This window comes from Sander lucioperca, chromosome 14, assembly GCF_008315115.2.
Source record: "Sander lucioperca isolate FBNREF2018 chromosome 14, SLUC_FBN_1.2, whole genome shotgun sequence".
NCBI lineage: Eukaryota > Metazoa > Chordata > Actinopteri > Perciformes > Percidae > Sander > Sander lucioperca.
The window spans coordinates 12,709,143-12,731,405 of NC_050186.1; the positions used below are offsets into that span (position 1 = coordinate 12,709,143).

At 39.8% G+C, this 22,263-nt stretch overlaps 2 protein-coding genes across 4 annotated transcripts in view; both read right to left on the reverse strand.

Annotated features, from left to right (window-relative positions):
* ttc28 (tetratricopeptide repeat domain 28) overlaps positions 1 to 5,975 on the reverse strand; it is a 163,043-nt gene extending 157,068 nt beyond the window's left edge. Inside the window, exon 1 of one of the 2 annotated variants that reach the window (XM_031301235.2) lies at positions 5,534 to 5,975. In XM_031301235.2, the coding sequence (XP_031157095.1) occupies positions 5,534 to 5,563 (30 nt within the window). In that variant the 5' untranslated portion in view covers positions 5,564 to 5,975. The remainder of the gene's footprint in view (positions 1 to 5,533) is intronic. The other variant, XM_031301236.2, reaches the window with a different exon arrangement.
* A 1,155-nt stretch (positions 5,976 to 7,130) lies between these two features.
* Positions 7,131 to 18,763, reverse strand: pla2g3 (phospholipase A2 group III). Of its 2 annotated transcripts, XM_031301242.2 has the most exons (8): positions 18,111 to 18,762; positions 16,323 to 16,455; positions 16,086 to 16,220; positions 14,166 to 14,363; positions 14,029 to 14,078; positions 13,805 to 13,934; positions 10,093 to 10,203; positions 7,131 to 8,640 (listed from the first exon to the last, which is right to left on the reverse strand). In XM_031301242.2, the coding sequence occupies exons 1-8, from the start codon at positions 18,634 to 18,636 to the stop codon at positions 8,397 to 8,399; spliced, it is 1,527 nt and encodes a 508-aa protein (XP_031157102.1). In that variant the 5' UTR covers positions 18,637 to 18,762; the 3' UTR covers positions 7,131 to 8,396. The 2 variants fall into 2 exon arrangements, with proteins under 2 accessions (XP_031157102.1, XP_031157101.1); XM_031301241.2 differs by having other exon boundaries at positions 14,029 to 14,363; positions 18,111 to 18,763.
* Between the last annotated feature and the right edge of the window lie 3,500 nt (positions 18,764 to 22,263).

The window sequence follows — 22,263 nt, forward strand, 5'->3', positions numbered from 1 at the left end:
CTGGAAACACGTGTGATGTTTTGAATATGCAGAAAGTTTAACAACACAGGAGAATAATTATTTCCTTTGAATAAATAAAGACATTTACATCATAAATGGTTGCATAGTAAAATGCACCAGAATGCAGGAGACGACCCTGCGTGTCCCTCCCCAGTGTTGAAACAATACCTACGCTCTTGATTAGAACACAGTTAATAGAGCGCAAGAAGAGATACGACTGAGGAGGAGTTCAGTGAAGACTTTTGCAATCACACAGTTTACAATACAGAGTAGGTTGTATACACTGTTGTGTGACAATGTTCTCTAAACAGAGGCCTGACCACACTGGGAGCTCTCGGCGCCGTTGCACCTGTACACAAACTGATCAAATGGTTTGTTTGAATGTACAGAGGATATGTTTGTGTATGTGTGAGCCAGAGTGATAGATAATCAGTGAGGTTTTATCAATTGCATGTTTGACTTATCAATCAGTAGTCTAATAGTCCAGCCATGAGGATTTATTTTACCTTAAAGCTGCTTTAATGGGTTTTTTTCTGGCCACTTGGAGACAGCAGAAACTGTCTGCAAACAACTTATATAGTAAATAAAAGATGGGCGACGAGTCTTCACTTCCTCCCACTGTACTAAGTAAAGCCGGTTGTGGCAAGAAGGGATACAGCTACGGCCAGAAGTTGTGCAAAATTACAAACAAAACAAAAAACGCAAAATCTAATTTAAAATAATAATTCATGTTTAATGTTAATACTTTCACCCAGGAAATGCATGTTAGTTCCTCTGTTAAATCCAAACCCACAATATTTTTCCTAAACTTAACTGTTGTTGCCGTAGCTGTATCCCTTCTAGTAACAACCTCCCTGACACGGGTGCGCTGCCATCTTGTAATTTTGGAGCCAGAGTCTGCGCAGTAGTGATCGGGGCGGTGGAGCCGCGGTATCAAAGTCCCGCCCATACACCCGCCCAAACCAATAGCGAGTCAATCCCAGCTGTCAATCATGACGTTTCACCCCGTTTTTATAGCATCTAATAACTAATAAAAACTGATCAGAAAAATGAACACTTGAACAAATGTTTGATATGCTCAAAATTTCCATTTTGCTCAAAAGTGGAGATCTCAACCCCCCCAATGTTGAACCCAAAGTTACGCCCTTGATTTGACGTGTACTTCAATTTTTTAGTTTGGCCCATGTCCCATCCACTAACATGGAGGGGGCGGAGTTTATGACCTGTACTGCGGCCAGCCACCAGGCGATCCAGATGTTCTGGCTTCACTCGTACAGTCTATGCATCAACCCCTGGTTAACATGGCAAACTTGGTGGCAAACAGTTGCTTATTGAAGCTGCCAGTATGCTTCTTCAGAGGTTCTTGTTGGAGGGTTGAATATCTTTCCGATGTTAGATTAGCATTTCCATTTCTGTAACTTTCCGATACCGACAATCCGACATTCACACCCACTTCCCGCCGTGATTGGCCAGCTGTGCGTGAGAAATTAAGCTCTCACCTTTCTGTCACTTTTCATGGTAAAAACCGAGTGTAACACCTTCCAGTGCCAGTATAAACACTTTTGATACAACACTTAAAAACTAGTTCTGTTCAAGTATAACCAAACCTATAAACATCTAGCATGGAGCAACATTAGCATCCATTTGGATCCACTTTTTACTTTCCCATAGCTCTGTTTTTGGTCTCCACCAGCTCCTGAGGGAAATATCTGTCTCTTTAGCTGCTAAAAGCTCCACTATGTTCACCAGCTATTCTCTGGCTGTGTCTGTCTGCTGTTTGCTGCTGGACACAGCTAGCACAAAGTGGGTTTTGGGAGCTTTATCGCTGAAAACAGCTGCCTGCTGCTGCCAAAAAAACACAGAGTGAAGCAAAACTGTAAAGCAAAAAAGGAAAGGTTTGTGGCCGTAAAACCGAAACAATGAGCTGAAACACACTGTAAAGCTGAGGGGGAACGGCAGAATGGGGTGTTAAGTCACTGTGGGTGCAACACCTTTCACAGCAGTCTTTTGATCCATTGTTTATATAAAAATATTCGTTATAGCTGCTTAGAAGCTTCTTCTCTTTCTTACAGAGCCTCAGAAGATTGCAGGAATACTTTTACAACCGGTTTATGGAATATTCATGGGCAACAATTTGCTTCATTAAATAACTAAAACAAAAAAACAATTATTAAAACATGCCACCTATATTGGCTAGTTCCAGCTTTGATGGCTTGCTGCTTTTCTGTGTTGAATATCACTGATATATTGAGTTTGAGGTTTCAATTGTTGGTCAGACGAAGACGTCACCTTGGGCTCTCACAACTATTATTGGTATTTGTTTCCTTATTTACATTTTATAGGTTAAACGATAATTCCATGAGTCAAAAAAGTTCAATCAATACTTAAAATAATCGCTAGTTGCAGCCCTACACAAATGCTTGCTAAAGTTTTTCCATTTCACCTTAATTTATCCAGGATGGTCTCCTGAGATTTTTTTTAAAAGACAGTAATGGCCAAAATGGCAGCACAAGGTAAACAAGTGCACATTTAAAAGATGGAAGATGAGTAAGGAAAGGAGGGGGAAACATGCAGTGTGTTAAAACGTTAAAAAGAATACATTGTTTTTCTATTCAGGGAATTAAAACTGTATGTTTCGTGTGGACATTGCAGTCTGAAAAATGTCCTCACGTTGATTCAAAGTGTGAACTGCAGGAGAAAGTATAATTTAAACCCCACAAGAGGCTTTGAACTGCTGTGTGTGCAGCCTATTTCATCTGGATGTGATTCGTTGCGTCACCTGTCTGTGTTTGATATTCCTGTAGCAGCTAATTAAAGGTGCTGACACACACACACACACACACACACACACACACACACACACACACACACACACACACACACACACACACACACACACACACACACACACACACACACACACACAGAGAGAGAACAGTTGACAGTAGCACTAAGTCACTCAGCAGGGCATTTCCACTGACAGTTTGTTATTAGAAGTGTCACCACTGATGTATGCAGCAGTGGAAGAAGTAGTACTCAAGTAAAAGAAGCAAAATGTACAAATACTCTTTGTCCTGCATTTAAAATTGGACGTACAAAAGTATTACCATCAAAATATAAGTACCAAAAGTGAACACACTCATTTTGCTATCTAATTTAATTTAAATGTATTTATATATATATATATATATATATATATATATATATATATATATACAGTATATTATATTAGTACTTTATATAACGCTGTGTAGCTTGACAATTTCCCGCCAAAGGATCAATAAAGTCGTACTGATGAAATAAAATATCGTAATTTCTGTGTTGATTATATTTTGCATTATTAATTTGAATCTGCAGAGTAATCAAAGCTGTCGAATAAATGAAGCAGAAATAAAAAGTACAATATTTGCTACTGAGATGTAGCGGAGTAGAAGTATGAAGTACCATAAAATGGAAGTACTCCAGTAGAGTACAAGTAACTTAAAACTGTACTTAGGTGCAGTAATTGAGTAAATGTACATAATGTATAGAGAAAAAGTGTCAAGAGTGTCTGAACGAGACTGTCATCCCCCGAGAAAACGCTCCCAGAGATGATTTGTTCAAGCAGCAATTACGACCTATATTTACTGTATGTTTCTGGTGGCGGCGCCCTAAACATAACCAGACTGATTTTTTTTCTAAACTTAAAGCAACACCAAAGCACTTTTCCTCTTCGGCCCCCCTACAGGTTGGAAGCAGAATTGTCCATTACCGTTCTCATTCGAACTACAGATCCGCTACCTGATCTGTCAAACTTGCATAGTGCGGTTATAGCCGATAGAGAGCCGCAAAGCGAATGCAGAAGTGCCGTTCACCCTGTTACGGGTTGATGAACCACTGAAATGATTTTGGAAACATTATTTTAAGGTACAAAATAATCTTTGGTGTTGCTTTAACTAAGTAGTTTTGGTGCCTAAACATAACCAAACTGCGACCGTTTCACAACGTTAAAGACGTGTTTAAAATCACGACCTTTACTTTCAAAACGGCAACTGTTACGTTCCCTGGTTTAGATATGAGGTTGTATCTCCTGAACAGGAGTTTGCAGACTCACTGACACACATGCAACAAGGACCCAAAAAAAACACAGGAACACAACATGGATGTCCTGTTCTAGTCCTTAGAAAATCTCACACACACACACACACACACACACACACACACACACACACACACACACACACACACACACACACACACACACACACACACACACACACTTCTCCTTACTACCCAGGTCAAAGGGAGTACATTCCTGGAGAACACAGAGACAGAAACTGGGTGGCTGAATACCTGCAGAAGAGAAAACTTTGTCCCTGAACACTTTGATCTGTTAAAATAAGTCGAGGCCTCGAAGGCAACGCATTATTTGTTGCAAGCAAGTTGTGCGTGGATGTAGCCGAGAAAATATGGTAAGATTTAGATTAGTTGACATACTTTACTACTGTAAATTGTACAAGCAAGAAGCAACCTTCATTTTTTTTTATAATACACCAGGTTAATATTAGTCTATATGCTCGACGTTCCACTTCCGGGATTGCTCCATTGCTGCCGGAAAATCCGCCAGATTTCACTCATTTAGGCCGGATACCCGCTGCCTTGGGCTTCCTTTGTGTTGTAATTTTAAACTCTGGTGGATTTGTGAGTACTATGGTTAACTGCTCCTCAGATCTCTGCAGGGTAAATCCAGACAGCTAGCTAGACTATCTGTCCAATCTGAGTTTTCTGTTCCACGACTAAAACTACTTTTGACCATACACGTTCCACCAAAACAAGTTCCTTCCCGAGGCTATTTTGCAGAGGCATTGTTGCTCCGTCTGAACGGAGTATTTTGGTGTTTGGGACAGCTCATTAAGCAGTGGTGGAAAGTAACATAGTACTTTCACTCAAGTCCTGTACTTAAATACAATTTTGATGTACTTTTACTTTAGTTCACATGATTTCAATTGTATGCCACTATATACTTCTACTCCACTACATCTCAGAGAGAAATACTGTACTTTAACTGCACTCCACTTTTCCTAATGATCTGACTATATCATAATAAAACTTTGAAAGGGACCATTCTGCACGTTTAATACCTTAAGTACATCATGCTGTTAAAACCTGTGTACTTTTACTTGTTAAGAGTATTTGCACTTTTGTATTGCTACTTTACTTAAGTAAAACTTCTGAGTACTTTTCCACCACTGTCATTAAGGCATTTGTCACTATGTACAGAGATTGTATGTTTAACAGACAAAAAGATTAGTCAGTTTATAGAGAGGAGAACTGGCTAGCTGACTTTTGGGGTGTTTAATGAGTGTAGACTCGTTCCAGTGGTTTTTAAAATAAATCCTAAAGAACGGCAGTTCATCATGGGATGTGAGCTGCCCGTTAGTCTGTGAACTTACTTTCTTTCTTCTCTCAGCCTCCTGCCACCCAGACCAGCTCCAACAGCGGATAGTTGAAACCACTAAATAAAACATGCAGCACCGTTTTCCATTAGCTTTACCTTTTCTTTTCTCGTTCTTTGCTTTTCCATCCTGCTCTCGGCTAAATCCGGCAGCGACAAACTTTCATCCCACAGCAGCAGCAGTACTGAGGCAGGACAGGAAAACACACCATCCAAAATAACAGGAGACACACTATTGTAGTTTATCCACAGTCTGCAGCGCGTTTTAAATATCGATAAGATAGGGAGACGTGTTGTGTGCTATGTAGCAACCCTCCAAACTTTTTCCTGGAGAAAGTTAATCCAGAGTAAATGCGCCATGTTCCCACCGCCGAGCTTTTCCCCGTAGCGAAGTTTTTGTCCGGTGAGAGGCGGGGATCCGGTCGGCTCCATGGCTGCAGCCTTCAGCAAGGTTTCAATTACTTTTCATGACATCAGAGAGGAGTTGAGTTACCTGACAGATATTCATTACAGCAGGCCTGTACTCACTGTTGGTATGCTGGCGTAGGAGGCTCAAAGTGATGCTGCTTTTCTTGGGGAATAAATGAACACAGTTTGCATGTTTTTTTTGTTTGAACTTTTACTAGGTCAAACAAACACCAACAAAACAATAAATAATTAAACACGTGACATTTAGTCTAAATGTCAGGAAGCAAACTAGTATTTAAAGCTCTTTATATTTTAAATAAATAGTTCAACATTTTGGAAGATATTCACTTTCTTAGGAGGAAAGATTAATACAAAATACTGCATATGTATGTGTATATCCACAACAGTCAGGTTTAGCTTAGTTTAGCACAAAGACTGAAAACAGGGGGAAACAGCTAGTATATCTCTGTTTAAAAGTAAAAAAAAAACAAAAAAAACAATTGTTTTACACTTTTTGCTTCTTACAGATTAAACTGAGCTTTAAAAGGTGCTGGACAATACAGGCTAGCGTATTCCCCCCAGCGGTTTCCGTACGTGTCTGTTTTCTAAATATGAAATTACAGCAGGTTAGGTTAGCTTAGCTTAGCAAAAAGTCTGTAAACGGGTAAACATATTTTAACTACACAGTGACACAGTTTGTGTTTACACTTTGGTTTGTATGGACTATGTCTTATGTCTGTATGGTAAATATGAAGCTATCTGGTTAGCCTAGAGTAGCATAAAAAATGGAAACGAGAAAACAGCTAGCTTGAAATTGAAGTGTAAAAATGTATTGTCAGGCAACCTTTTGGAGTTCTTTTGTCACTGTTAGGTTGATGGGCAACCAGAGACTTTTCCCGCACATAACCCCCATAAAATCGCAAATTGTTGTTTTTACACTTTTTTTTTAAAGTAGTGAACAAACGAGATATACTGTAATGTGTTAACTAGTTAGCGTAAGAGTTAAGTGGGTTTTGTTACCTTTGGACAGAGCTAGGCTAGCTGTTTCCCCCTGTTTTCAGTCTTTATGCTATGCTAAGCTAATGTTACCTGAAAGTGGCTTAAGATTTCAGAAAAGATATGAGAGTGGTATCGTTTCTTTCCATCTAAGAAATATATGGCATTTTTGAGAAGATCTTCTCCTAACTCTCAGCAAGAAAGCAAAATCCCTGAATGTCAAATTATTCCTTTAAGTCATACATGCTTCTTGCCTCAATAACCAAATATTTAACCATGTGTCTTATGTACATATATTTACATCATTTTATTTCTACATATTTAGCATATATATACAACTCACTACAACACAGAACAAATTTTTACAAATACACTCAGTGCTAAAACCTCAATCACAGTGACATAAAAAGGTTGGTAAACTATGACCTCCTTTTTAATCAATATGTCAGGGAAAAGTGCCACAGATATCAAACTTATAGACCCTTTTCATGGCAGACATTTTGACATGTAGCATAGTCTACATCCAAGCAGCTATAACTGTAGTTACTGTAGGCGCTTTAAGCTAAATGCCAATGTCAACATGCTAACATGCTCCCAATGACAAAGCTAACATACTTATGTTTAGCAGATGATATTCACCATTTTGGTTGAGCTTGTTAGCATGCTAACATGTGCTAATCAGCACTAAATACAAAGTGCAAGTAAGGCTGATGGTAATGCCATTAGTTTTCCAGGTATTCCCGGTCCAATAGTTGTGGAGATATTTTACTGAAAACCATGTATGTCAACCTCATGGTGGCGCAAGAGGAAAAGTCAGGGGATCATCAAAATCAGTAGGATTCATCCTCTGGGGGACATGACTGTCTATACCAAATTTCATTGCAATTCATCCAAAAGTTGTTTAGATATTTCAGTCTGGAGCCAAGCTAACAAGAAAGCACAGGTGTAACTAATCACATAAGGTATTCCAGTGAGCCAGCATGTATTATACTGTAGCAGCGCTCTTGAACTGGCATACCTGAATGAACTAATATTATTGAATGTTATAAGTCATACCTGTGCTGTTCCTTCTTAGAATATGTCCAAGCCTTTGCTGTGAAAAGTCTTTTGTTATTATTGAGAAAAAGTTTTCTTTTTTTAAATCCCATAAAAGTTGTTAAATTTGGTCACAATTTGGTCAAAACTGAGTTCCACTACATCTCTGATGTAGACAATATGAATACATAATACTACAATATAATACGGGGACCCAAAGTGTTCAATATTAAATAAATAAATAATCATATGATGCAGATAAAAAACTTGTTGTATGACCATGCAAAATTTTAAAACTCAGCTCATTATTATTATTCTTTTCACTGAGTTTATTGCAGGTAATTTTTATTACAACCCAGCAGTGTTTTTGTATTTTATTTTAACATCTTGTTGGAAATACGTGTGATGTAAAACTTTCATCAGGATGTTGTGAGATATCAACAGACTTAATGTCTTATTTATCTATTTAACATTGAACCCTTTTGATTCTCCATAGTATTCACACTGAGACGAGCGCTCTTCCTCACACAGCTGGCTGATGTGCGCCCTGACCGTGTGTTCTGGTCTTGTTCTGGTTGAGTTTGGGCCGGACCATCCTGAGACACAGTTTGTGAAGCCTGACAGCTCTGTCTCTCCTCTTTGCTCTCCTCGTGTTTGGCCTCCTGACCTTCAGTTGGACCGCCTGTAGATGGCGTTGCTCCTCCATGTCTGCTCTGCTGCTCTGCTCCAGCCGAGGAAGCTCTGCTTTCACCACAACTGATGTACAGCTGTTGGACAAAGAAGAAATAGTAGTTTTGTGATGCTATTAACCAGTGGTGGAGTGTAACTAAGTACATTTACTCAAGTACTGTATTTAAGTACAAGTTTGGAGACTTTACTTGAGTCTTTTCTTTTCATGCTACTTTCTACTTCTACTCCGCTACATTTCAGAGAGAAATATTGTACTTTTTACTCCACTACATCAATCTGACAGCTTTAGTTACTAGTTACTTTACAAATTAAGATTTTTGCAATACAACACATGTAGTTTATAAAATATATTTTATTATAAATTAAACTACCCAACAATATAACGGCCTACAAGTCCAGCTGAAATGATTAGACCATTAAACACACAACTGTTTGGATTGTTTCCAGTTTCTAATATGTGAAGATTTTTCTGCATTGAGAACTTTTACTTTGAATAGTTTAAGTACATTTTACTGACGATACTTTCATGCTTTTACTTAAGTAACATTTTAAATGCAGGACTTTTACTTGTTACAGAGTATTTTTAGAGCGTGGTAGCAGTACTTTCACTCAAGTAAAGGATCTAAATACTTCTTCCACCACTGCTATTAACTCAAGTACTGCATTTAAACATTTGAGGTACTTGTACTTGAGTAGTTCCATTGTATGCTACTTAAGCCTTTCTAGCTCACCCAGTAAGAGCACGCGCCCCACGTAGGCTGAGTCCTTGGCAGCAGCCCGGGTTCAAATCCGATCCGCGGCCCTTTGCTGCGTGTCATCCCCTCTCTTTCTCTCCCCCTTTCCTGTCTATCCACTGTCACTATCGAATAAAGGAAAAAGCCCCAAAAAGTAATCTTAAAAAAAAGTACAAAAATCAATGCAAATGTGAATACTTCCACTCCACTCCATATCAAAGGAAAAACACTCCACTACATTTGTCTGACAGCTAAAGTCACTCTACTATACTTTGCAGATTAAGATTTTTTTTTTAAATGTAAAAATGCTTACGGGTCCCTTGTCACATAACTCAGATCTCTGTGAGTGAGACATTTACCATCTAAACCTCTAATATGGTTTCATTTCAGTATCTCTTTGAGGCCCAAGGACTCCTCGGTCGGGAATCTCTGGATTAAACTATTTAACTGTTTATAAAGTAGTTAACGTAGCTCCACCTGGAGCAGCTACAGCAGTAACATGCTGCTCTAACATTGATGCTTCAGTGTTAATATCTAATAATGTCACATAGACTCAGATATCAGTCACAGGAGACATTTTACTGCACAACAATTATGATATTTAAGTAAGCATTGCATGCAATTTCACTCTTACATGCAATAGAGTTTTTATACACTGGTTCCACTAAAGTCAATGATCTGAGTTCTTCTTGCATCACTGCTCTACAGAGTGATCATATTATATAATGCAAAAAGCAGCTGAGTCATTTGATGTCCCAGTTTGTTTAAGCCATGTAAATGTGTTTGTTTACTTACATTTTGCCTGCTGTGCAGTTCTGCGGCATGAAGCAGGATTGAGACACATGTCCCAGCAGAAGAGCCTGTACTTCGGTCAGTTGTCTCTGTTTAGCCAAAGTCTGAAATAATCTAGGACAGACAAACACAAGAGATCAGCAGGCATGCCAACAAAAAAAAAACAGATGAACAAACCTGGAAAGCGCTAAGAAACCCAGACAGAGACCACGTGTGCAAACATGAGATTATGATCATGTCCAAGACCGTAAAATTGTTTCTGTGCACCTTCTGTCACCACGTGAATCTGAATGTGTGTGTGTGCGCTGCTTGTGACCTAGTTTGTGCTCTGAAACCTGACGTCTGCCTGTGCTTTAAAGAAATAAATGTGAGTGCACCGTTATCACTGTCTGTACTCTGCAATTAGCACTGTAAATATTTACGGGGGGGGGGGGGTAATCAGTTTGTGTAATCTAGATATGATGTGACACATCTCAACGTCATTGAATATCATCCGGAACAACTGATACTGCCGCTAAGATTAAAGGGATGTAAATCATACGTTTTACACAATACGATATATTGATTCTTTGGACAATACAATAATAACTGATATCACAAAGTCTGCCACGATACGATGTCAATTTGAGTCAATTCAGGGGCCTATGATCGATACGAGACGATATCATACGTCCATTTAACACAATCTGTTACATTTATGTATTTACAAAAATCAACTAAAATATGATTTGACAATTTCATTACTAAGCTCTTCCAGACATTTAATAATCTACTCTTTTTAATAAAAACAATAAATATAAAGTGGGAATTTCAAAATAAAAGCACATCTTAACCCTCCTGTTGTCTTTGCGTCAAATTTGACCCATTTTCATCACAAATTTGGGTTTCTTTCAACCAAATTGTCAAAGAAAATAACGTGGATGGTTCCATACAACGCTCTTCACAAGTAAGTACATTCTTCATTGAATTTGGGTGTTTTATTCTATTTTATAGCATTTAAAAAAAAATTTTTTTAAAAAGACAAAAGAACGTTGAAAAAAGTAACAAAAATGTCAGAAAAAGCTTCAAAAATTGGAGGGAAAAATTGACAAAAACATCGGAAAAAGTGACAAAAAACTTGGAAAAAAGTGACAAAAAAAATTGACAAAACATCAGGAAAAGTTACAAGTGTCGAAAACGAAAAGAAAGAAGAAAGAAGTTTTAATTTTAACGACGGGAAGGCAACACAAGGGAGAGATGTATCAATATTTTCACTTTGTATTGATAATATTGGATCGTTGAGGATTGTATCGATATATGGATCCAGATCGATGTATCATTACACTCCTATAAGATAATCACAATGCTAATAAAAACGATAAATTCTCAGTATGATTGGTGTTAATTTTCTTGAGCAGCTGTGGAAGAAGTATTTAGATATTTTTATTTCCATAAAAGTACTAATACCACACTGTGAAAATACTCCACTTAAAGAAAACGTCCTGCACATAAAACCTTACTAAAGTAAAAAAAAAAAATGTATCGGCTAAATGTAGTTCAAGTACTTAAAGTACTTGAACTACATAACAGACAACCACTGAGTACCCCAAGCTAAAATCCAACATGGCTGCTCCGTGCATCGACAGTTGTAAAAGCTGTAGTAACATGCAGTCATGTGAACAAATTAGGACACCCATGCTAAAGTTGACTAAAAAGAGGAATAAAAAAATAATCTTTAGGAAATTGATCTTAATGCCTTAATTAAAAAAATGAGGAAAAATCCAATCTTTAAGGACACCAATTTTCTTTGTGAATGAATAATGTATCGTAAATAAATAAATGTTCTTCCTTAAAATACAGGGGGCATAAGTAAGTACACCCCTATGTTAAATTCCCATAGAGGCAGGCAGATTTTTATTTTTAAAGGCCAGTTATTTCATGGATCCAGGATACTATGCATCCTGATAAAGTTCCCTTGGCCTTTGGAATTAAAATAGCCCCACATCATCACATACCCTTCACCATACCTAGAGATTGGCATGGTTTTATTTCAGTTAGCCTAATAGCTGGTTTGATTTGCATTGAGAGATGATTTTATGGAAAGTACCCCATGCCAGTCTCTAGGTATGGTGAAGGATATGTGATGATGTGGGGCTATTTTAATTCCAAAGGCCAAGGGAACTTTATCAGGATGCATAGTATCCTGGATCCATGAAATAACTGGCCTTTAAAAATAAACATCTGCCTGCCTCTATGGGAATTTAACATAGGGGTGTACTTACTTATGCCCCCTGTATTTTAAGGAAAAATATTTATTTATTTACGATACATTATTCATTCACAAAGAAAATTGTTTTTCCTCATTTTTTAATTAAGGCATTAAGATCAATTTCCAAAAGATGATTTTTTTATTCCTCTTTTTAGTCAACTTTAGCATGGGTGTCCTAATTTTTTCACATGACTGTACAGTTATTAGCACTTCTGTTTTACTTGTGTCTCACTAAATCAGTCGTACAGACAGTGCTGTCCATCTTCTATCTGTGGACAAGTTGTTACGCTGTTTTTGTATGCACATAATACAGCGTAATGCTTTGTTGCACACTAGCATTCCTAACGATGGCTAACCCGACTTGTAAATGGAACGCATCCAACTCGGGTGTGACGTCATTCCAGCTTCGGCTTCCGAGTTCTGAGGCAAATTGAACGCACTATAAAGCTACAGTACGTAAGGGATAATCACCTCAAGGCAGGGCAATAAACAGTTTGATATGCCCGGCTTGTGGACGGCTTACCGGTAACCTTCCACAAGCCGGGCATATCAAACTGTTTATTGCCCTGCCTTGAGGTGATTATCCCGTTTATTCTACTTCTTCTTGCCAACATAATAAAACAATTCAAATACTTTAATAATTATGCTTTTTCTTATTCGTATTGCATGCTTATTAAATGTATACTCTGTTTGAGTTCATCTCCCTCAAAAAGTAGTCCCCTTTAGAACTACGGTGAATAAAGTTAGCTCAGCTGTAGCTAATTAGTTTCTATAGCAACCACAGTCCGGGTCAGTTGTCACTGTCAGTCTATCCTTCTGGTGGCTCTTCCACTCGGTGAAAACCTCGATAGCAAAGGCAGTTGCCTTTTTCGTGTTTGATTCAAGGGCCCCGTCTTCAATTGTACGCAGCTCCTCATCTGTCAGATCTCGGAAACGGGGACCCTGGGCCTTGTCTTTTTCTTTTGTCATTCCGTCGTCCTCGTCGCTCTTTAACCAGTCCTCAAATGTCTTCCCTCCTCCAAATATATTAAAATTGACAATGAATTCGTCCATTTTTAAAACACTGTAATGTTTAGAACTACGGCGAATAACGTTAGCTCAACTGTAGCTAACGTTAAGTAGTTTCAACCACACAAGACTGCATCTGATCACTAACGTTAGTTTAATAACGTAGTTGCTATGTTGTATCTCGCTTGCGAAACTATGTATCGACTGAACCTCCGATAGATTTCCGACACATTTTAGAAACTTTTTTAAACAAGGTTTATTTTTACGATGGACCTCATGTTTGAAATTTCTGTGATAGAAAAAAAATACAAGCGCCGTATTGATCTACTATTTGATGACGCTTTGCTCAGTCAGCGGGCAACCTGCCGGGTTAATGCTCTCCTCCCAGCCAATCAGAATCAAGTATTCTTAAACAAAGTAGAATAATTGGTTATATTTCACCCCTGTTTGTGGATTTACCTGGTGGTACAGTTGCAGTGGTACAGCGTCCTGTCGTCTGGGTTGTGGAGGCCATATCTCTTCCGCTGGGGAAGGATCTTGTTCCTGCACTCGTCCAGATCCTTATAGACGGCACACGACAGCTCCTTCTCTGTGGATGGGAAATGTAATTTTCTGATAATATTCAGTTGCATCGCGGTGATATAGAAATATAAACTTATATACAGGAGAGATGTATTGAATACCTGTGATATCCAGCTCAGACTGAGTTTGTTTTTTGGTCGGTAAAGTGTTCTCCAGATTGTTCGGAGCTGATCCGGTGAGTCCCTGTGACGTGGAGGCGGTAACGTTGGTAACGGGAGTGATGGAGGCAGAGGGGGGACTCGTTGACGGTGTAGGGACTGTGAATGCTGCAGCAGCAGCAGCAGCGATGGAGTCTGACGTGTTGCTCCCCAGCAGCTCTGTGGGTATGGTGGTGTTTGTGAAGGAGCTATTCATGCTGGCCTCGGTTGGATCGGGGGACTCGTACACCGTGGGCGGATAAACCTCAGCATATAGAGCCATTTGGGTCTCTTTACACCTGTAGGTCACAACAGAAGATTCAATTATTTAAAGCAATTGTTTGACAATTTGGGAAATACACATATTTCACTTTCTTGCCAAGAATTAAAAAGAGGTGGTCGATTGTTGGAGCAGATGATGCAAGAAAGATTTCTGTGTGAACACAATAAAGTTTGATCCTATCTTATCTTAGATCAATACCACTTCATAGACTGTAATAAAAAAAAGCTTCCGTATCTGAAAAGTGCCTTAAAGCTGCATTCTACGGGCGCCCGGATAGCTCAGTTGGTAGAGCGGGTGCCCATATATAGAGGTTTACTCCTCGACGCAGCGAGCCCGTGTTCAACTGCCCCTTTGGTGCATTTCATTCCCCTATCTCTCTCCCCTTTCATGTCTTCAGCTGTCCTGTCAAAAAAGGCCTAAAAATGCCCAAAAAATAAATAATAAATAAATAAAAGCTGCATTCTATCTAATTTCCAGCAGGGGGCGACTCCACTGGCTCCAAAAAGAAGTCTGTTTCTATAGAAGTCTACGGGAAAATGAGCCTACTTCTCACTTGATTTATTACCTCAATAAACATTTTCAGAATGAGTTGATCGTCTTGTGGTTCATGACTAGTTTCAATTCTTCTTTAACACAGCATGATGTTAATTTTATAAATTATGGTCGGCGCTTGAAACACGTTAACGTTGTGAGACAGTCGCAGTTTGGTTAGGTTTAGGCGCAAAACTACCTAGTAAAGTTTATAAAAAGATCATGGTTCGGGTCAAAATCATCTTTTACGTTACTTCCGGTTAAGCACGTGACACAACATCAAAAAATGTGCCTTTTACTTTTTCCCTTCACAACGTGACACCAATCTTTGTCTCCAGGGTGAAAGTCTTGTTTGTTTTTTAGTTTTTTGACCCATCCAACACTCCAACCTTCCTACCTCCTTACGCGGAATTGACGGGAGGTCACCATAAACGTAAATATGAGATGTAATTGTTGCTTGAACAAACTTATGGGAGCGTTTTTCCGCGGAGGAAAATCTCTGGAGTAGAAGTTTAAAAGAGCATAAAATAGAAATAATAGTGAGATGCACCTATATCAAAATTGTACTTAAATACACTACTTGAGTACTCGTTTTGCCAGACCTTCCTCCACAGCGCTGCGTAGGAAGGTCTGGCTAGTCCACAAAGCATTCCTGGACAGGAGAAAAACGTGCTCTGGTTTATTGGCATTTCTTTAAACCAATCACAATCGCCTTGGGCGGTGCTAAGCACCGGACGGAGCTGCAGTGCCTCTGCAAAATAGTCTCGGGAAGGAACTTGTTTTGGTGAAACGTGTGTACGTTCAAAAGTTGTTTTAGTCGTGCGAGAGAAAACTCAGATTGGACAGATAGTCTAGCTAGCTGTCTGGATTTACCCTGCAGAGATCTGAGGAGCAGTTAACCATAGTCCTCAGAAATCCACCGGAGGTTAAAATGCCAACACAAAGGAAGCCCAAGGCAACGGATATCCGACCTAAATGAGTGAAATCAGGCAGATTTTCCGTCGGCACCTGAGCAATCCCGGAAGTGGAACGTCAATGATATAGACTATTGATCAACCAACATTGCCAGAGCTGCTAGCATAGTTTAAAATAAATAAAGTCATCCAAATCATTGATAAATTCACAAAACTTCATTTGTACCCAAAATACAAACCTACATGTATTGTACTACATGCTGTGTTAATGAATAAATGAGAACTTTACTTACATGCCAAACCAGTTTCTCTCTTTACACTGGAGTTTGTGGGATAACTCAAAGCAGTGCATCTTCAGCAGGTTAAAGAAGGTGTATCCCACCACGTTGGATATGCTGTCTTTGGCCTCCATCAGACAACTGCGAAACCTGCAACACAAATCATTTTGGTTACATCGTTGAAAAAAAATCAATTACAGATCAGTTGATATGGACATGAAATGTCATTTAGCGACAGTTATAACTGCGTACTTGTTGTCACAATCACAGTGAGACATGGTGAAGATGTTGCTGTTGAAGACACCAAACTCGGAGTGAAAGGACAGGATGGTGTGTTTGCACTGGTCGTGTTCACGGCAGCAGCTGTCAGTCTCTGCAAAAACTCCTGAAAGAGATGAGGGGAGAGGGACAGAGTCGGGATCAATCCAAAGATTATTAATAAAGCTGCAAGCAGCGATGAATGGCAGCACATTGGGGGTACTAGCTGAATGCCGTTTGCCTGTTAAAAATTCCTCTGTCCACTATGTGGCGCTAGAGAACACACACTAATTGTACTTTATGTTGCTGTATATCGTGTGTAGACCACACCATGACAATTTCATGTGAATCGAATAATGTTTGTCACATCAGGCTGACTTCCTGTTGTCAGTAGGTGGCGCTATGACCATGACTTATTATGGACATGTAGATGCCTCCAGGTCTGGACTCTTATCCAGCATGTGAAGTGTCAGGCAGATTGGACAATTTAAAGTGAAGTTACAACAGCTTCCTGTGTCATGGCGATGAACTTTTGGCATCGTGACAGTCTTAAAATGCTGCTGACCCCATTTGAAAAGGATGTGTTAGATCCTCTACAACTACAACTGCATTTAACTGAATGGGCGCCATTTTGTAATCTTGTATCCAGGTCAGTATAATACATCCATGGAATGTATACAATGCAGGTTTCAAACTTTCAAATCCCCCCCAAACATAGGCTTTGCAAATGTTGTAGAAGGAAGGAAACATCGTCAACACATTTGTTAGATCTCAAGGATTCACACAATGTGTTTTGGGGAGAAACACTGAATGTAAACAGAAGTTTGTTTGTTTACATGAAAACTACCTTCAAGTGACATCACTTGAAGGTAGTTTTGCTTGGCTATTGAGTTGCATTATGGGAAATGTAGGATTCAGTGTTTGGGAGCTAAAAGTCACTACATCTCGGCTTTTGCTGCTTTGATTTGGACTATTCTTCAATCAATCTGTCTTCTGGCAAGTCCTCTAACTTTATGGAAATGCAATACTAAATCACTGAGTGCCTCTTTAAGTTCCCTCTGCTGTTCTGAGAGTTTCCCTTTTGTGACTTTTTGTTCATACAGTGTAATGGACTGGATGGTCTTAACGACTACTCAAAGCGCTTTTACATAGTACAGGAACCATTCACCATTCACACACACATTCATACGCTGCCGTACAAGGTGCCACCTGCTCATCAGATAAACATTCACACACATTTACACTCCAATGCGCAGCATCAGGGGCAACTCGGGGTTCAGTGTCTTGCCCAAGGACACTTTGACATGGGACTGCAGGGCCAACCTTCCGATTGGCAAGCGACCGCTCTACCACTGAGCCACAGCCGCCCCAGTGTGAACATATATGGCATGAACTTTACTGCCTCTGAATATTATGAGGCTTTTGTGTGATTTCATTATATTGTATGTGACCTCTAACACTGGTTATGCCATCTGATTGAGTTGTGAACCATTCAACAAGAGAGCGAATTTTACTTCTGTAAAGACACGTCAATTTATTTACAAGTATTCAGTACTTCTATTTCTACAGTATAGAATTATAGAATATGCGTGAAACTATTTTTTTTTTCTGTAAACTGCTTTGGCAACATGTTTTATTTTGTGCATGCCAAAAGAAATGGAAAATGGAATTGAAATTGATACTTCACATAAAAGTACGCAAAATATGAGAAAAGTACTAAACAAACGTGTGTTATTATCCCTTTAATCATCTGGTGACTGTCTTACATAAGTATCAACCTACCCAGATCTGCATATGACGGCGCCTTGTTGCCGGAGCCGCACCAGAGAGTCCCGGGCACAATGAAACCACGCTTTACACGCTGATGGCTCCTGACCTCTGACCTTTCAGCTGGACCCTGATGATGTCCACCGACGCTCCTCGCCGGCCTCGGGCGCCCACCGTCCCCCAGGGCAGCCACAGACCCGCACAGCTCCTCTGTCTCCAACATGGAGTCCACATCGAGCTTTCCATCCGGGTGGTCGGAGAACTCGTGCGTGCGCTCCCGGCACAGAGAGAAATAGTTCTGGATCACTGCCGCGTCGTCGCTCCACGCGCAGCTGCGCAGAGCGCGCTCCCCGGACCAGGCGCTGTGGTAGAGCCGCAGAGATGGAGAGGCCTGCCGGGGGTCGCTCCGGAGGAAACTGAAATGCACTTCTTCATTAGGCAAAACTTTAGTCCAGGTGCAGAGGATCGATGCCTCTGCAGCCGCGCAGCGCAGGAGTGATGATGTCAAAATGACAGCGAGAAGAGGAGCGATGTGCGTCATGGTGGCGCTGAATGAGAGAGGCCGAACACCTTATATCTGAAACAAATGATTCCTCCAGTCACTCAGCACCAAATGACAGATTGACAGACTCCAGGTCGGTTTTAAACGGGAAGGGGAGGAGGAGGCGCGGGGTTTTTCCAGTGGTTCTAAAAACCATAACCAAATCCTCTCTCTCTCTCTCTCTCTCTCTCTCTCGGTGTGTGTGTGTGTGTGTGTGTGTGTGTTTGTGTGTGTGTGTGTGTGTGTCTCTCTCTGTCTCTCTCAATTCAATTCAATTCAAATTGCTTTATTGGCATGAATGTCAGAAATAACAATATTGCCAAACATCAAGGATAATAATGTGAGAAGAAATACATATATAGACCCTACTGTAAAATTAATTGAGTAAAACTAAAATATATACATTTAAAAACAAAAACATGAAAACAAGTGCCATGACATAAGTAGATTGATTAACACACACACACACACACACACACATACACATCCAATCAGACCATGGCTCAGACACACAAACAAGCCAGACAGGTTAATCAATCTGCAAATGTGACTGATATATTTATAGGAGATAGGCTCGCCTCAGAAACACGTGCTCATTACACACTACAATGAAAATGTGACAAACTAATCAATTTATATTGATTTATAAATGGGATGTTAGATAACTATTTTCTTCCCCATTTGCTTTTTTTATTTCCAATAGTTTATTCTCACTTTCTCCGACTTCCGATGAGACCACAAATAAGATGTGCACATTAGTTATAGGATTAAACAAGTTGTACTAATTTAACATTGTTAATTAAATATCAAATGCGGGAGTAAGTCACACATGTGCAAGTAACAAGCAAGTCTTAACCTTCAACTTGCAAGCAAGTCTCAAGTCACTTGTGGTGAGAATAAGTCGACTATAAGTCGAGCAAGTCACGAGTCAAGTCATACAAAATTCTGATGATCTACCCTAGTTTCCACATTAAAATCAGTTTAAAAAAACAGTTGTCATGAAAAGATTTTTTTTCATCTAATATAACAAATAAAAACTAATTAACGAACGCTAAATATCATACAAACTGAAAAATGTAACCTTAGAAAAACCTGAGCAAAACAAAAGACAACGTTGCTTCTTCCTTCTGTGAAAATACAGCATTTCTTTACTGCCACCTAGTGGAAAGAGGGATGAGGATTACCATCCTTTAAAGTGTTCATATTATGCTTTTTGGCTTTTTCCCTTTCCTTTATTGTGTTATATATCTTTTTTGTGCACGTTATAGGTTTACAAAGTGAAAAAGCCCAAAGTCCACCCCAAAGGGACTTACCATCTCCAACAGAAAACACTGTTCACAAACTGCTCCAAACAGCTCTGTTGTAGTCCAGCCTTTACTTCAGAGACAAACGTGGTCACTTTGGAACACACGTTATAATGCTCACCTAGCTGCTAGCATGGCACGCCCTCATACTCAGCTTCTGACTGGCTAGTAGTCCTTACCTAGCTACTGAGCATGTGCGACTCCCAACAAAGATGTTACAGCAGTGAGAGGTCTCACTCTGTAGCTAAAACAGAGAGCTCAACACACAGGGTGAAAAGAGGAGCTGCAGCAATGTGCAGTACGACAAAAATATGGTGTTCTTTGGAAATTAAACCATGTAAACCTATTCTGAGATAACCTCTAAATACAGTTATGAACCTGAAAATGAGCATAATATGAGCACTTTAAGAGAATAAATCAGAGCTTCTAGGTGGTGTTAAACACACACATTTTGCCTTTGCCTCGTATTACACTGATAAAAAGCCAAGTCCTTTTGAGTAATCTGTCTCAAGTGAAAGACAAAGTCAAGTCAACTTGGTTATCAATGTGGGTCAAGCAAATTTCAAGTCTTCAAATTTTCGACTTGAGTCCCCCACCTCTGTTAAATATATATCATGTATCCAAATGTTGTTTGTTAAAATAAGGTGAGGTCCGCACAACAGTTAAATGCTCCGAAAAAAACATTATTTGATAGTGCAGAATCAGGCACAGCACACACAACGTTTCGGCCCAAATATTATTTCGACATGTTGTGGGAAAGGTATGTCAAGAGGAGATTCAAAGGAAACAGAAATACCGCTGGGGAGGGCAAAGTGAAACAAGATTCACAAGTACAATTTATAACATGTAGCTTACATAATAATATAGACCTATGGTATATTTATGAGAAATGATGTCAAAGTGTTGATGTAAACTATGAAGAGAAAACACTTGTATTCCATCCCTAAACCAAGAATGAAAATCATATTAATTGCTTCTGTTTTTATTTCAGTAAATGAATGTTAAGGTCGTGATTGTTCAGAGAGATGTTGTTACTCCCCTGAAGGAAAACATCAGCTGGAACTATCTTAATGGTTACTGACACGTTGCCTTCATGACAGGAGGCGGTGACAGTAAACCAGCATGGGAGGACAAGCCATGAAGGTCTTTTATCTAATTTTAAGTCAGGATGATTTTGCCCTTTTAAAGGAGAACTTCGCCAAGCAAAGGCGTAACTTTGGGTTCAACTTGGGGGTGGGGGTGGGGGGGTGGTTGAGATCTCCACTTTTGAGGTCAAACACTTCATTTTCTGCATTGTGGTGAATTTTTCTGCAACAATTTGTGGTGCAAATTTGGGGGGTGGGGGGGGGGTGGGGGTGCACTGGCCAGTTTTGATTATGGGGTGGGGGGGTTAACTCCCCCATCCCCCCCTGTAAATTACACCTATGCCACCAAGTTTGTTCTACTTTATGTGAAAAAAAGTATTTTGTGTCTCCAGAGGCAGCTGCACAAAATCTAATAAATTGCCTCAAGTGATGTCACTTGAGTCAGCGTCAGCTGGGGCTGAAGACTGAAGTTAGAATTTTTTTTCTTTTTAAATGGAGGTGTGGAGTTAGAAAGCAGTGAGTTAACCAGATCTCTGTAGTCCGCTGCTCATGTCTGGTGCAGGCTGGAGGCTCCAGGCTACATTCGCCGCTACAAGAATAACCCACCTGAATGGAGTTGCATTCTGGGTAATGTAGGCACCCAGTCAAGTTTTGACAAGAAAGCAGAATGGTCCATCAGGACAGCCACCTGCTTCCTGACACTTCACAACCAGTTACTAGATTTCTTTTTAGCTAATTAAGCACTGACAAAACAGTGCTTAATTAGCTGACTTCACATGCTGAAAGTGAAGTCAGTAAAGTATTGATTTTCATTACATTTCTTGCTTTTTCTCTGACCAAATAAGGTGCAGACATTAGAAAAGAAAGAAAGGTACTTTTATTGTCACATACACATACATTTGGCGAAATTCATTCCCTGCACTTTAACCCATCCCTCAAGAGAGCGGTGGGCGGACCAACTCCAGATCTGCGCCAGTGCCTTGATCTAGGGCACTGAATGGAGAACCTAATCCAAATGTTTTTGATGGCGGAGGAAACCAGAGCCACTAAAGGAAACCCACGCAGACATGGGGAGAACATGCAAACTCCACAGAGAAAGGCCCGGGACCATCGGGATTCAAACCCAGAACCTTCTTGCTTTGAGGCCACAGTCACAGTGCTATCCACTGGGCCTCCATGCTGCCAAAGTAGTTAGTTTTAAGATAAGCTATTCACAAGTCTGTTCTGCTGTCTCGAGG

Excerpts from the sequence above, each read along its gene's own strand:
- pla2g3 (XM_031301241.2), bottom strand. The coding sequence starts at position 18,636 with ATGACGCACATCGCTCCTCTTCTCGCTGTCATTTTGACATCATCACTC. Across the intron at positions 13,935-14,028 it reads GTCTGAGCTGGATATCACAG|AGAAGGAGCTGTCGTGTGCC; the intron begins GTATTCAATACA and ends TCCCATCCACAG. Across the intron at positions 10,204-13,804 it reads CACTGCAACTGTACCACCAG|ATTATTTCAGACTTTGGCTA; the intron begins GTAAATCCACAA and ends TGTCTGTCCTAG.